The sequence below is a fragment of the Antennarius striatus genome, chromosome 6, assembly GCF_040054535.1.
Source record: "Antennarius striatus isolate MH-2024 chromosome 6, ASM4005453v1, whole genome shotgun sequence".
NCBI lineage: Eukaryota > Metazoa > Chordata > Actinopteri > Lophiiformes > Antennariidae > Antennarius > Antennarius striatus.
Window position 1 is genome coordinate 21,854,186 of NC_090781.1, and position 14,932 is coordinate 21,869,117.

Consider the following 14,932-nt stretch of genomic DNA (forward strand, 5'->3'; position numbering starts at 1 on the left):
ATGGATGTCTTCAAAGGGCCAGATGTAACTTATAAATGTAACTCTGTGTAATGTCATATAAATGTAACTACACCTTAATGTTAAATAATTTATTAGTCAAGTTGAAAACATTACAGTTGCATAGAAAAACTTTGTTTCTGTTGTAACATAAATCCTTTTAATTTGTCAGTTTATGAATCCTGCATAAGTCTCTCCATCACGGATGAAACTATCCAAGTGAAGAAAGAAAAACGGCATCAAACACAAGTTAGGAAATTAACTTGGTTAAAAATGTTTGTCGAAGTTAAACTGGGCTTAATTACTGCATTGTGGGAAATGTTGGTTCAGGTCAAAGCATGGTTTTGACCTATTGAGTTCTAGACACTGACCTTCAATGCTCTAACGGGCCACATAAAATGATGTGGCGGGCCACATTTGGCCCCAGGGCCTTGCGTTTGACACATGCTGTATAGGATGTTTCATCCAAAAGGATGCTAAACAGGGTTATTTCTGTTTTCCTAGTATATTAACAGGTTTTTTAAATTTCTCTGTAGACATTCACATTATGAAAGGTAATACAACACAAATTTATTAACCATTTATTTGCTTAACATTTTCTGAACTAAAGTTTTCTCCTTGCTCATAACCAAGCACTACACAACCTACTAACCTGCCTCTTTAATCTCTTGTCTGTTTTATAAGTTCTTAAGAGTTTATTCATTAAGTACACAATATTTATTTACATCGTGTAATTAACATTTGTTCACTAAAATTCAAAAGCACATTTAAAAGGCGCTGGGTTTGCGCCCTGATTACTTCAATATCTCTGACGATGAGTCGCACTCAAGTGACGTCATCAGACTGCGTTCTACTCCAGCTATAAATACAGTATACAGAATAAATAACGGGGTGGACGCTCAGTCCATGAGCGTTAATGAGGAATCAGGACACCGTTGAATTTTCTTTGATAACTTCATTACATGTAACTAACCTTAACTCAAACATGGTTTAATTAATTTCTCTCTCAAACCAACTAGTTTAACGGAAATATATATATATATATATATATATATATATATATATATATATATATATATATATATATATATTAGATAGTAATATCATTAATTTTTTTAATTTTATACACTGTTATAATCTCCTATGGGAAATTAAGAACGTTAACGTGACTATCCATAAATGTAGCAAACATTAAGTAGTTGAAGAAATTTTTTGACCTTGAAAATCCGCAGTGTTTATTAACTGATTTGTGCTTGTGTATGAGTGTGTGCACACACAGATTTTTTTTTTTAAATTGAAATAAAAAAAAATAAAAAAAAAGTGTGTGTGTGCGTGCGCGGACGTGTAGGTGCGCAACTTTTACGCACGTTTCCATTCCCGGAGAGCTACGCTACTCTAACGTTAGCGGATCCATAGAACACCTGTGAAGAATGAGGAGAGGGTCTGGATCTTATTTTCTAGTCCATCGATCAAAACAAGTCCAAGAAAACGTTTTTGTGCTCAGACGACCTGCGACCGAACGTGATTAGTCGCCCTCTGTGTTTCCTGACGTCTTGCACGAATCCTCTTCCACAGTGGATTCCAGAGACTCCCTGAAAGATTGAATGGAACGTTTGGTTAGTGACTTGCTGTGGTTAAAAAAACAAAAAAACAAAACCCGAGTGGTGTATGTGTGATGTGTTTCTCTACCAGCAGACGGTTCTTCGGGTTTTGTCTTCATCATGCTATCTCCAGGGTCTTCATCCTGGATATAGCCCAGATCAGACCTCCATTTCTTCCAGTTCATTTCCTCAACCCTGAATTTGAAAAATAAGATCATGAGAAGTATTTGCATCTAATTTTTGTTGTTTTCCATCCCAAACAACATTGCTTGTAAAATCAAAAAATCATTTCCATTGTTTACACCAAAGTAATTTGCTCTAAACAATTCAACATGTGCAGAATTTTTTTTTTTAGATTAAAGTTTTGTGTATTTTTTAAAATCACATCCAAGCAAGGATTTACCTGAAACATCTTCGTTTCTCATCGTGGGCACTTCTGAAACACACCATATTTGATGCTCCACCCAACAGCTTACTCTTCAGGCGCTTTGGCAGAGTCCTCTCCATGTCCAAAATTGTAAAAGCCCTCTGAGGATGTGCAACAAATATCAGTTTTTTTTTCTCCATGGAATAGTGTTCGTTCCATCACGGTTAAAATTGCATATATTTGAGAATTTTCTCAGATTAGTATTCATTTTTCTCATATGAAAATTGGGTTCCATTTGCTGAGCGCAGGTTTACAGACTATAGAGGTTTCTTACCTGCAGGTTCCAGATGTTTTCGCTTTCGTTTGAGATTGTTTCGACTGTGTGTCCCATAAGGGCGATGAGCATGTTAAGCAGCAGGATGTAGGTGAGAACTATGTATGATATGAGCAGGATGTAGAAAACTTCCTTGTATTGAACATGGTCAGTGAACTCCAGATCACCCATTCCAATAGTAAACTTGAATAATTCCAGTGTTGTAAAACTGATGTCATCATAAGTTGGCTTTTTGCATTCAAATGGTTCGTCGCCAAAGCTCCTCCCGCGTGCAGTTGAGTCATTAGAGTTGTTTTGTGCAGATGAAGAGGGGTCTTCTATGAGAGCAACAATAGCTATGGATAAGGAGAAAGGTGATATTGTTAATTTTCAAAAGCATCATCTTTGTTTCAGATAAATCTTTGCATTTTTGCATCCATGAGTGTCTTACCAGCAGAAAATCCAAAAAGCAAGACACCATAGACACATAAAAAGTTTATGAGGTCACCCAGGATAACCTAAAAATAGAAACAGACCTTATATCACACGATCCCTTTTGAGATTTTTAATTCTAAAATCTTAATTCTTACTCTTTGCATCATGACTCCATACATCCCCAGTTGTCTTGAACCTCTTGTGTAGTAAAGAACATTAATCCAAGCCAAAGCCAGTGAGATCACAAGAAGTCCAACGTATTCTTTCCTCCCAGAGACGTACAAAACAGCACAGACCAGAAGGAGTATTGCCTGCAGGAAACTGGACCAAAAATAATGTGAACTAGTAAGAAATCAGTGCTTGTGGATGAAACAATAATAATGTAAGGTGACAACTTACAATATAAAGTCACAAAATCCTTCGGTGTATAGTGCCTTGAAGTTCGGGGGGTTCCTCTTGAAAAGGACTATCTGTTGATTTAAGAGTCACGCATGTAAGAAACACGGCTTCAGTTTGTAATTCAATTTGAGTCTTTGTTTGAAATACTGGACTAAAGTATACATTCTCACCGCTTTATAGAAGAACCACACTGCTCCAAGGACACTGATGATCTCCCCAACGCAACGCCAGTAATCCAGTGGGACCTCTTCAAAGGGAAACGGAGGCTGCAGGTCAGGAGGTCAGGGTTGTTAAAACATTGTTTTGCTCTGATTTTCATTTGATCATCTCAAACCTTACCTGTCCTTCTTTTCTGTAGAAGGCCACTGTGGTAAAGATGATCAGGTATGTCAGGTAACCCAAGAAGTTCAACAAGAATAATTTAGAAGCATATCTGTCCCACTTATCCTTGAGGAGACTGCGTAGAGGCTCAATTTGGAGCATCTCAGGACGATTCTGGGGAAATGTTCACAGGAGAATTAAAACAAGTCATTATTTTCAAAACAGCATGACTTAAACTTGTATGAAAGTATCTCAGGCAGTCAATAAACATCCATCAAAGAACATAATTCATGTTTTCACCACCAGACACACTCATTAGTTCAAGCTTACTGAAATTTCCGTCCCAAAGACGACTAACTCCAACACGGAGTTTTCTTCATCTGTGTCAATGGAGCTGATGTCATAAAGCGAGGAGTGAACAGGGCCGTAAACCCATTCCGTAAACTTCCTGGACAGTGGTCTCATCCTTTCTTCCTCAAATTCTCGGTGCAGTATATGTTTGAACAGCTGATGAAGAAGAGATCAGAGAAGCGATTATTAACTGGTGTGAATTCTCTCATGCCTTGAACACATTGAACAGATTTCTGCACCCACTGCTGTTAATCTAAATGGTAACTTAAACATCCTAATCATGCACACACAAAGACCTGAGAAAGAAAACACACCTACCCCAATCTTGCCTAGTTTGGCCGCTATCTTCAGCGGAGTCAAGCCTTGGTTGTTTGTAATGTCTTCCAAACGGACTTTCTTGTTGTCATATTTGTTGTGCTGAATGAGGATCTCATCGTACATCTTAGCAATCATCTCAGTGTTTTCAGTTGTATTGTCTGCTATGACCATCAAGGTGTGCAGGACAGTGTTTCCTAGTGAGTCTTTCCAGGTTATGTCAGCTTGACTAAAAGGGTTCTCCATGAGGTAGGACACAATATTCAGCTGGTTCGTGCAGGCAGCGAGTGATAGAGGAAGCTCTCCTAGTGTTGCCACACAAAAGTAAATGTCGCTATTAATAACTGGGATACAAAAGAGTAATCTTTTTGGTATTTTGAGGGTGTGTTTTATTCACCAAAATAAAATCCCAGCCCTGCTCTGCGCTGGAAGAACTTTCCATTAGCTTTAGCTTGCACATCTGCACCTTTCTGGACAAGCAGTTTCACGTGGTCAAAGCTTCTTCTTTCAATGGCGATGTGTAGGGCTGTCTGACCTGTGGGGTGTTTTGTTAGAGGAAATAGACTGTGGATATTTACTGCACAATGTTTTTTTCTCTCAGAATGAAGCATTGTCTCCCATGTTTCCACAAAGCCAAGAGATTTGAGGAAAACTGGATTTTGCGTTTGTGTCTACATTTTTACACAATGTTCATTCAAGTGAATGTCAATCATAAAACTGGGCTGCACATAGTATCTCCTCTTTTCATCACAAAAATCAAATTTTTTTTTTAGTCACTCAGTCCAAAATCACAATTTTGCTTCAAATGACTTTACAGTCTATGCAAAACAATGCACACTTCATTCTTGAACTCTCAGATGAAGAAGCACAGTGATTAGGATTTTATTTCACCTACCTTTATAAAAAGGGTCTGTATAAGATGCGTTGATGAAGTTTTCTAAATCTCCTGTTTTCTCTGCTATGTCGAGGAAGACTTCAACGGTGTCGTTTTTGCCATTTTTTAGGTTCAGCATAGCTTTCAGGAGGGCAGTTTTCCCATTTGTTTCATCTGAAAGTTGTGTAGACATAACATCAGTTTGTATCTCATTGCACACAAACGTTGTGTGTTGAAGTACTGTATTTGAAGAACCCTTGGATATGTTCTGATATGTCTCAACACACAGAAAATTTTCAAATTAGAAGTCATGGATAACAGTGGCACATTTCCAGTTGTAAATGAAGCAGGTAACACCGCGTGCTCCTACTTGCCTGTGAACTCAGGACTTGTGAGTTTCTTCTTGTTAACTCGTAGGTAATGAAGGAGGTTGATAAGCTGAGACGCGTCTCCTTGGGACGCTGCTTCAAATATTCTCTGCCTGGTGTATGTGTCGCTGTAAGGATTCTCAGGACTGACGGAAGGTTTTCTGAATTAAAAAACAAGATTTATAATGAGGCAATGTCCAAAAAACAAACAATATTTCACATCATCATCGATGTTCATTTTGTGTGTCCTTGTGCCAAGGACACTTAACACACATGGGTTGGACTTCTTTCACATGCTGTTGTAGCATCAACATTTCCCAGTTTGGAATAAATAAGTGAATGTCTTGTGAAGGTCATCCTGAGGAGTTTCTGACTAAAACTAGCCTCCAAACAAGTCTTGTTTTCATTAAATTCACCATCATATCACCTGACACTCATGAGTCCTAAAGGCAAAAATGACTATTTATCTTAGCAGCAGTCGAACCACGGTGGTTTGCCTTTGCATGTCTTCTTTCTCTTCGTCAGCTAATAATTACGTGCCACAAACTTAACCCGTGAAAGTGAAATCAGACGTTATTTCTTGTCCCACTGGCCTTGTTACCTGGATAATAAGACATTAGAATCCATAGGTACAGGAAGATCCTCTGTGGTGTCTTTTCTGAGAAGCCATTGCAGATTAGTTCCTTCATCTGCATCTTGGTCTTTGCTTGGATCCGTTTCTTCTGATGACTGTTCATCGATTGCTTTTTGGTTTAAACTGTCCATATCTCGACCTTTTAAGCGAAGAGTAAATTATTGAAGATTAAGGTTCAGTTTTTAAAGAAAAGGTGCGTCTTGTTTCTGTCAACAAGCAGCTCATCGGCACCTGATCGGCTGCTATGCACAGGTGTAGAGTTACGCTCAAGGGCGGCACCACGGTTCAAATACAGTTTGTTACCTTGGTTATGCTCCTCCCTTCCTCCAGAGGTACGGGTTGCTATTTGCCCTAAAGCAGTTTTTCTATTGTAGAAAACAATAGCATTCAAAAAAACCATACTTAACCTGCTGAATATTGCTTTACTGTGTGGTGCTCTTTTGTTGTTAAATGCTTGTTAAATCATATGGTGTCATATTTTACAGCCTTTCACACTTGCAGGTGGTATTTACTGGTTCGTTCTAGAGGACCTAGACATATTTCCTCTTACAGTCTCTCGGCTTCTGTTGCTCTACTTACCTCAGTTCACCTGAAAAAAGCTTTAAATGTCACTGCAGTTATCTTCCACTTTTAGTATGATTTCAGAGTGAAATATGAATAGTACACAAGAATGAATTAATGATTGGGTAGAAGAGGGTTATTTATTTCATTTTTTAAACTATGTTTTTATTTGGTGTACTTAAAAAAATATCTTTAGCCTCCAGCTAACTAGCATCAGGAGAGTAGTCTCCACAACTTGTGAGAAAGTGGATGAGTTTGTATAGGAGAAAGACTTTATGGCCTTTTTTGAAGCTCTTGTTATCTTTGCTACCACAGGATTTTTCTACTGGTGAGATTTGTTCAGTGTTGAATTTGAAAATATGAAAGACTTTTAAAATCAGATAAAAAGCCATCAAAAACATACCTCATCAGAATAGGCAGTGAAGATGTGTCATCTTCTTTTGGAGGAAACGGTGCTCACAAGACACCACTGGTTCATTGTCCAGCGGGATTTCTCCATCCTGTCATATTTCCGCGTGTTTCTTTATTTTTGTGTGGTTATGTGTAATATGATATTTCCTGTAAATAATATAGCATAGTTTGCATGTTTTATTATTAGAACCTCACTTTGTGTTTATTTCCTGTTTGGTCAAAGCCCCAAACAGCTTGAGTTTGATGGTATGTAAACGTGTTCACGGCACAAAAGAGAACCATGACAGCTGGCGCTCACAGAACTCATTAGCCTCCAGTCAGTGTGGGGTGCGGTTGGGCAAAGGTGGGGGGAACGGTCTCCTAACCTCCCAGAAGACACAGGCCTGTTTAGAGGACCCCTGTGAATCCACTTGCAGATTATTGTTTCTGTGGTACCTGCCATTTACTTTGTTGAAAAGATGCCCATCCATTCCTCCTTCATCCATAACATATATTACGTATATAAATTGAGCATAACATGTTGTAAATATTTCTTCATGTAACTCAGAGCTTTGGAAAGAACTACAGATCTGTACCCATAACTTATTTTACTAAAGACAGTACAAATGCAGTGTGAAGATGTTATGTTGAATATTTATTCTTTAAATCTACATCATACTGATGTGACATCATTGTGCAAATGGCACTTTGCAAACACTATAATTGCAAGTCTCTTATGAAAGTTACTCAGACACGTTCCTGACTAGCTGCATGATTCGAGGGTCTTATTTATTAGAAATATACCATCATGTCAATTGATACCCATCAGTCTGAAAGGCAAAAATGATTTTAACAAGTGTAGAACCACTCTGGTCTTTCTTGACATGTTTAACCTTTTTGCTTCGGTTAATACAGTAATTACAAGGCACAAACATAATTTGTGAGAATCAAATCAAACATTATTTGTCACCCAGCTGGACTTCTCACCTGGACAGTGACTCATCGGTATCCATAGGCACAAGAAGCAGGTCTGTGTTGTCTTCTCCGAGATGCCAGTGTTTCTCTTCATCTTGACATTTGCTTGGATCCCTTTTCTTTGATGACTTTTTCTTTTTCTTGTTCAAATCATCCATGTCTCGATCATGTATAGTAATAGTAAATTATCGAAGGTTGAGCTACAGTTTTTGAAAAGAACTCAGTGTCTCCTTTGCTCCAACAAGCAGCTGATCAGCTGCTATGCACATGCGTAGGATTCAAATGGTTAAGAGCGGCACCAGGGTGCAAATGCTGTTTGTTACCTTGATCATGCTCCTCCCTTTCTTTAGTGGTCAGATATGTTACTTTTCCAAAAGAAGTTTTTCTATTGTAGGGAATAATAATAGTCATGAAGATGAGTTGTTTTAAGGAATTTGGGAAGAAAACACACCAAAGCTGAACATGAGATGTACCTGCATGTGTAAATACATAAGAATTAGTTTCTTTCATGCCATTATTAAAAACAGACCATTGCTGTTTTTACACACACACTTCACTGGATATTTGATGCTATCTGTTTGGGGGGGGGAAAAAACAGTTAAGTGTACATATTATTATTATGTACATGGTATCTGTGTAGGTTCTCAGTTATCTAGGTCATGGTTATTCATATAATCTCTGAACAAGGGGTGGGGGTGGGGGGTCCGCGACATCACCTTTCGCCTATTTACAATCATGTTCTTTCGAAACTCCCTAAAAGAATGACTATGGACATTGGAATATGAATAGCACTGACTGCACCCCACAGGGTTAATAAGCTGGGACAAGACCAGCCACCATCAGAACTGAAGACGCCTCTTGGATGAGAGGTGAAACATCATCAAGAAACTTTCTTAAAGTCCAGTGGATTGATTTAAACAGCTTTGGATATTATGTACCTGATATTGTGATTTATTATACAAACCTACTCAAAGTTCATTGTGAATGTAATTAATGCCCAGACCCCTGAATAGCTAACCAAAAGCATTCTAACTCATCATGTTGTCAAACCAACCCCTTGAAAAATGAAACTGTTGAATCTGACTAGAGTGCGTGTAACACCTGGAGACCCCATACCAGACAGGACACTCTCTCCACAGGTGTGTCCATGCACAAAACCAGCAAACTTCTGGAAAACCTAGAACATCACATGAGACTGGTTAAAAAAAAAAAAGACTGTTGAACTCCTAGCTTGACTGTTGACATCATCTAGAACAGACCAGGTGATCAGTACGTGATGAAAAGTAAATTGACTGATTGTCTCCCTGTATCAATACCCTGCAACGGTAATAAGGGTAAATCGTGTAACTACATTTGGTTCGACTAAATGTGGTTTGAAAATGACGACCCTTTGGATTAACCTTAAAAACGACAATTAAAAAAAATGTGGCCGTAACAAGAAATGGTGATACACTCATGTAAATTAGACAAATGAACAATTTTTAATGAAAACTTAGAAAATATGAAACAAGGAAAATCTCAAAAACAAGGAGGATCAACATGGTCTGGAGACTGAGCCTCCAACCTGACGCTGGTAGCTGCTCATCTGGGGGTCGCTCAGGTGCGTTTAGATACACAGAGCTGGCTACTTACTTCCTGTTCCTCCCTTTGCTTCTGCAGTCAGGACCGAGGAAAAGAAGCATACAAAAACGGCTCTGGCCTTAACAGTGTACACTAAGAAAACACATGAAAGAAAAGTAATCAAAAATATTCCTTTTACCTTGTTTGATAAAAATACCTGTGACAGTGACTTATTGTCCAAAGAGCTAAATGATTTATTATTGATTTAATGAGCTGAGGAGCTAAATTTACCATTGATTTAATGCTGTTGTTTAGAATTATGACATTTAATTTTTTTGCACACTCAAAACTCATTCCAGCTCCTCTATCAGGTTGGTTGATGCGGGGGAGGTTCGCATTGTTTTATACTTTCCCACAGGTTCAAAAAGAAGTGGTTCAAGGGCATCTCCATCTTCTGGATACACCAGTGAGGACTTGTCACAGACCTTAGGTGATTGGTCACAGCCACTCATTAAAAATAGATGTTTATCTTGATCAAAGCTAAGGTTTCCCTCACTTGGATTCTTAGTGGGCTCACCACTGTCAGGGCTTCCTGAAATGACTTCTATTTTTGGTTTGAATACATGCTGAGTAGAAAACACTGCTGTGAAGTCTTCTGTGTCCACCTCCTCTAGATCAGGCAGGTCATCCATGTGCAGGTGAATAGTTTCCAGCTGCTCTCCATCCTCTAACTCTGTAACCAGCGGTCCCGGTCCATGTGCTGGTGCAAATTCATCTTCTTCGACTGGAGCTGCTCTTACCAGAGACGGCTTCTTCTCTTTAACCTGATGGCTGAATTCTGCCTGATCATTCTCCTCTGTCCTCATGAACAAAATTTGTTCACAATCTCCTTCATCTTCTGTCTCTAATGTCTGTCCTGCAATATGTGTTTCCTCCTCTGATGAGTTATCATCTGTTGATGCACTCTTAAAGATATCCTCATGAGTATCCAGGCTGGACTTCTCTCCTTGTGATGGAATCTCAATTTGAATGTCATTTTCCACACAAGGACTGTTTGGCCGGGTGGAATCCTCAGTCACCCCTAAGATGGAACAGATGATAATGTTTAAAGATGTAAATATGATGCAAACATTTAATTCTGTAAACTCTGAAAAATGCCCACCTCTTTCCTGTAGTTCTCGCAGTCTTCGTTTCTCCTGGGCTTTCTTTGTAAATGCCACTATGCTGTCTTGAATTTTCCTCCTTTCTCGCGTTTCCCATTGCTCCCTCTCTTTACGCTCTGCTTCCAGCCCCCCCACTGCCCATGCCTCTGCACATGCCCTCTCTTTGGGAAACACAGGGCGTTCATCAAGGAAGGTGAGCTGTTTAAGGCGTACAATCATTGTCTTCCTGTAGTTTGGGATTTTTTTCACTACCTCATTTCCCATTAGATTTAGCACCCGCAACTCCGGCATGGCCTCAAGTATTTGGAGGACCTCAGGGTCACATAAGAGATTGTAAGATAGGTCCAGCACACTGATTGCTGGACATTGACTCAAATGCTCTACGTCTCCTACAGACTCCAGTTTATTATGAGCAATCTGAAAGGTGCTCAGGATTGGAAGGCAGGAGATGCACTCTATGGTGTTAATGTAGTTATTGGAAACATTCAGGGTGCAAAGTTTTTGCAGAGGCTCAAGGTTTTCCATCTTGTTGATGAGGTTCTGCTGCAGGAACAAGCAGCGCAGCTCAGTCTGGGCATCCAGGTTCTCAATTCGTTGAAGACCATTGCTTTCCAGCCACAGACACTTTAGTCCCGTGTATTCCTCTAGGTTCTCAATGATAGCGAAGCCTTTGAAATGCAAATACAACGTGTCATTCAAGCAAGGTGTTATGTAAAGTTTGTTCACCTTGCAGTGGTCCTTCAGAAATCTCTTTGTCATTCGTGGTCCTGAATGATTTTCCTTTTTCTCTTGAAGTACACTTTGCACTTTCTTGATATTGTTTTTATCCTCACACTCCGTTTCAGTAGCTGGAAAGACTTTGTCACCAACCTTTTCTTGGACTTCGGCAGTCGACATAGCAACAAAAAATTCAAATCAACAAACTGGATAAATAGATATTACATAAAATTATTTTTAATATATTCTATTGTCGTTTGCGAAAAACGCATAGATTTCCGATCAGCAGTTGGCTTTGTTTGCTGAAACCAGCCAGTTTGTGTATTTGTTTCCCTGGCAACGTTTGATTAGTCTAGTTGCAAATGGTTCCTAGTTCCTAGTTTCTGCACGAGCATCTTTAGCTGTTGCACTCCGGTGTCCGTGAAAGACATGGCGTCCGGGTTCATCTTAAGCCGCGGAGCGGCATCATTAGGAGTTCATTGCCAGCGACTTTGCAGAAATGTATCCGTGTCGCAGGTTAGAGGGAAAAAGCGATGGATGAGAGCGTACATGGCCGTCATGGAAAGGAAGTTAAAGCTGGAAGGACCCCCTCCACCGACCCCACGGTGAGGCTAATGCTAGCTAACACACCAGCCCCACGGAGAGCGCCTCAAGGCCATTAATGCCTTTACCGTGGGAGTCAGTGTGTGTGTCTGTGTATGTGTGTGTGTGTGTGTGTGTGTGTTCGAGTTGAGGTTATCCAATGGGTCTGTTATAGAAAATAGCATCCATAAATTCTACGCACGGTTAGTGCAAACGTGTTTTTGTGTAGCTGTTTCAGTTCTTACCGTGAATCCCAGTGGATTTAGTGGCTAAAAGTTACACCGGAGACAGGAAATCAGCCTCTACTGTTAATATGTCAATGTCATCGATGATGATGATGATAAATTTGAACACGAATGTATTCCTCATGGCACGAGAAGTATGCTCTCTTGTGTATGGTATGTAAGATTTGCATGCTCTGCTGACATATCAATTGAAAGAGATAAATTTATTGCAAAATCCCAGCAGCGCTGATCAGAATTTAAGTCAAGTTTTTTTTCACTTGTAGGTAAGAACTGTGTTTGAAGTCATGATGGATGAAGTCAAGAGTTTCTTGAATTGTTAGTAACGACTCTTTCTTTTCAGCTCTCAACAACCTAACTGGGATTACCACGCTGAGGTTCAGGCTTTCAGCAACCGCATCCAAGAGAACATCTCCCTGTGTCAACTGAAAACAGCCTTCGTTAATCCCTGTTACCTGCAGGCAGAGCAGAAGAGGAGGCTTGAGTTAGATGAAGGCACAGAGACCACAGCTCTGGCTCTGGAAGATAATATTCAGTTGAGTGAAAAGGGAGAAATTTTCACCAAAAACTTCCTGAGTGACTGGTGTAGGGCCAGCTTCCCGAACCTCCCAAGTGACGGCGTGGAAAGTATTGTTGGGCATCTCACCAGTAAATCACTCTTTGCCCATGTGGCAAGAAATCTCGGCATGGAAGACTTAACTCTGAATGCAGACTACCCTGTTCCTGATGAAGTGCTTTATTCTACATTAATGGCAGTGATCGGAGCTCTGCGAGACAGTAGTGGCGCAGGGCGAACGCGATTTTTCCTGAGGGTAAGAGAGTTGCTGCAGGGTATCATGAGTGCTCAATATTTAGTTCTTACCATTTGTACCTTTCTAGACTGGATTTATTGTGTTTCTACAGAATTATGAACATTCCATTCATCTCCTTGCCCTCCATCTTGTCCCCTTTCTATAGGATTTCCTGATTGCACAACTGATTGGTAAGGACTTGTTTGATATGTGGAGCGTCGTCAACCCTATGGGACTACTAGTGGAGGAGCTGACAAAGAGGAACATGGCTTTACCAGAGCCTCGTCTGATCAGGTCTGCTGGAGCCAGCACCGTCTTGCCACTATACTTTGTTGGCTTATACAGGTATGTGTTTTGTTGGCATTCTTAACCAAATAGTGATTTGCTATGAAACATCCATCCGTTTTCTTTTTTTGCCTTGCTGGTCACGGGTCTTCTGGAGCTTATGCTAGCTGGCTATGATGACAGCTAATCACAGGGCTGTCTGTCTTAACAAATTCAAATAAATGTCGGATTGTCAATAATTAATAGTCACTTCACTTTCTGTTTACTTCTATGTTGTTTCAGTGAAAAGAAGCTTCTGGCTCAGGGTCCAGGAGAAACACTTGTAGCAGCCGAGGAAGAAGCGGCTCGTGTGGCCCTCCGGAAAATATACGACTACACGGAGAACCGCAGACCTTTTGACTTCTCTCCGCCACAGCAGCATCAGCAGCCATTAATTCAGTCCCTCAGCAACAATTAATGAATTTAAAACCCCACTCCAGTTTTGGGATATTTTTCTGTTGGGTGGTTGAATGTCAGTTTTTCAATAAAAGCAACCAAAAAGTAAGCCTTACTGTCCAAATTTTTAAAAAATGTGTATTTTGTGAAACTTGTTCTTCAGTGAAGAGTTTCAACGAAAAATAATAGACTGTGTTGGCCTTGGCACAAACCAATATCTTTGCCCTTGTAAATAATATAATTTCTGTTTAGTTTGAGTTAACTTTGTTGTTCACCTGCAATAAAGTCAGTGTGTACTACATCAAGAATTTTGTTCATCTGTGTTTGTCATAAGTTCCGTAATATTGTTAATGGTCAAATGAAAAAAATGATTGTGATCATATAATTTAGATACAGTAGTTTAAAACATTCTAAGATGTATGATGGTTACAGTACAATGGGCTGGCACTTGAGTTATGAAGAAAAATCTTTAAATTTTAAAATAAATATTTCTAAAATATTTTTAATTGAAATGCAAATGTTGAGTAACATCCTCTGAACATCTACAGTTTTCACTTTGTGAAAACATTATTGTCATATTATGAGATGCTTATTCGCATAAGGTAAAACTTGACCCTTCTATCTCTACTCAGCACTAAAAAGTATGTTATCCAAAAATTACACCCACATTTCAGAACGTTCACATGAAAGGAGCAGATCTTTAATGTGGGAGGTTGTCTTGACTTATGTTTTTGGGGCTGTCTTAATTTCAAACTTGTATGTTGGAAGATGGATTGCAAATCAAGCAGACTTTATTTTCCAGAATTAGCCATCAATACATTCATTTCTTTACTAATGTTTCAGCCTATATATTTTTGGAATTTAAAGACTGCAGTTTAGTATCAACCACGCATCTAAACATCATGGTTTAGTTTTGTTTTTTTTGTGATCTGCCATCATGGTTTGTGTTGAGAATTTATCGATTTTCCAAAAAAAAAAAGATGAGAATTATTGTGTAAATAAAAATGTTCAGCTTCTTTCGGTAGACTTTCCTTATTTCGGTGGAGACTTTTTTTTAAATCGAATTAAAACATGACCACCGGGATCAGTTTTATTTTTTTGTACTGCCCACTGTGTTGTGTTGCAGTGACAATGAGAATCCGCCCGGTGGCGCTGATGTGTGCAACTCGCCCATATCTCACGCGTTGACATGAGGTCAACCCAGAAGATGTTGTACATGAGACAAGATAGTACACGTCCTCCACTAATCCGAGGAA

At 39.4% G+C, this 14,932-nt stretch overlaps 3 protein-coding genes across 3 annotated transcripts; 1 reads left to right on the top strand and 2 right to left on the bottom strand.

Moving 5' to 3' along the window:
• Positions 1-1,325: 1,325 nt before the first annotated feature.
• LOC137597224 (transient receptor potential cation channel subfamily V member 1-like) lies at positions 1,326-6,133 on the bottom strand. The gene is made up of 15 exons (XM_068318252.1): positions 5,943-6,133; positions 5,348-5,502; positions 4,995-5,147; positions 4,497-4,634; positions 4,103-4,404; positions 3,764-3,940; positions 3,452-3,607; positions 3,283-3,378; positions 3,113-3,183; positions 2,869-3,034; positions 2,730-2,796; positions 2,300-2,634; positions 2,002-2,126; positions 1,687-1,793; positions 1,326-1,589 (listed from the first exon to the last, which is right to left on the bottom strand). The coding sequence occupies exons 1-15, from the start codon at positions 6,104-6,106 to the stop codon at positions 1,498-1,500; spliced, it is 2,304 nt and encodes a 767-aa protein (XP_068174353.1). The 5' UTR covers positions 6,107-6,133; the 3' UTR covers positions 1,326-1,497.
• A 3,482-nt stretch (positions 6,134-9,615) lies between these two features.
• On the bottom strand, positions 9,616-11,532 carry dnaaf1 (dynein axonemal assembly factor 1). Its single transcript, XM_068318253.1, has one exon. The coding sequence runs from the start codon at positions 11,519-11,521 to the stop codon at positions 9,812-9,814; it is 1,710 nt and encodes a 569-aa protein (XP_068174354.1). The 5' UTR covers positions 11,522-11,532; the 3' UTR covers positions 9,616-9,811.
• Positions 11,533-11,635: 103 nt separating this feature from the next.
• mrpl44 (mitochondrial ribosomal protein L44) lies at positions 11,636-13,785 on the top strand. The gene is made up of 4 exons (XM_068318254.1): positions 11,636-11,946; positions 12,509-12,977; positions 13,123-13,301; positions 13,524-13,785. Exons 1-4 carry the CDS (start codon positions 11,771-11,773, stop codon positions 13,696-13,698), a joined length of 999 nt encoding a protein of 332 aa, XP_068174355.1. The 5' UTR covers positions 11,636-11,770; the 3' UTR covers positions 13,699-13,785.
• The last annotated feature ends 1,147 nt before the right edge of the window (positions 13,786-14,932 follow it).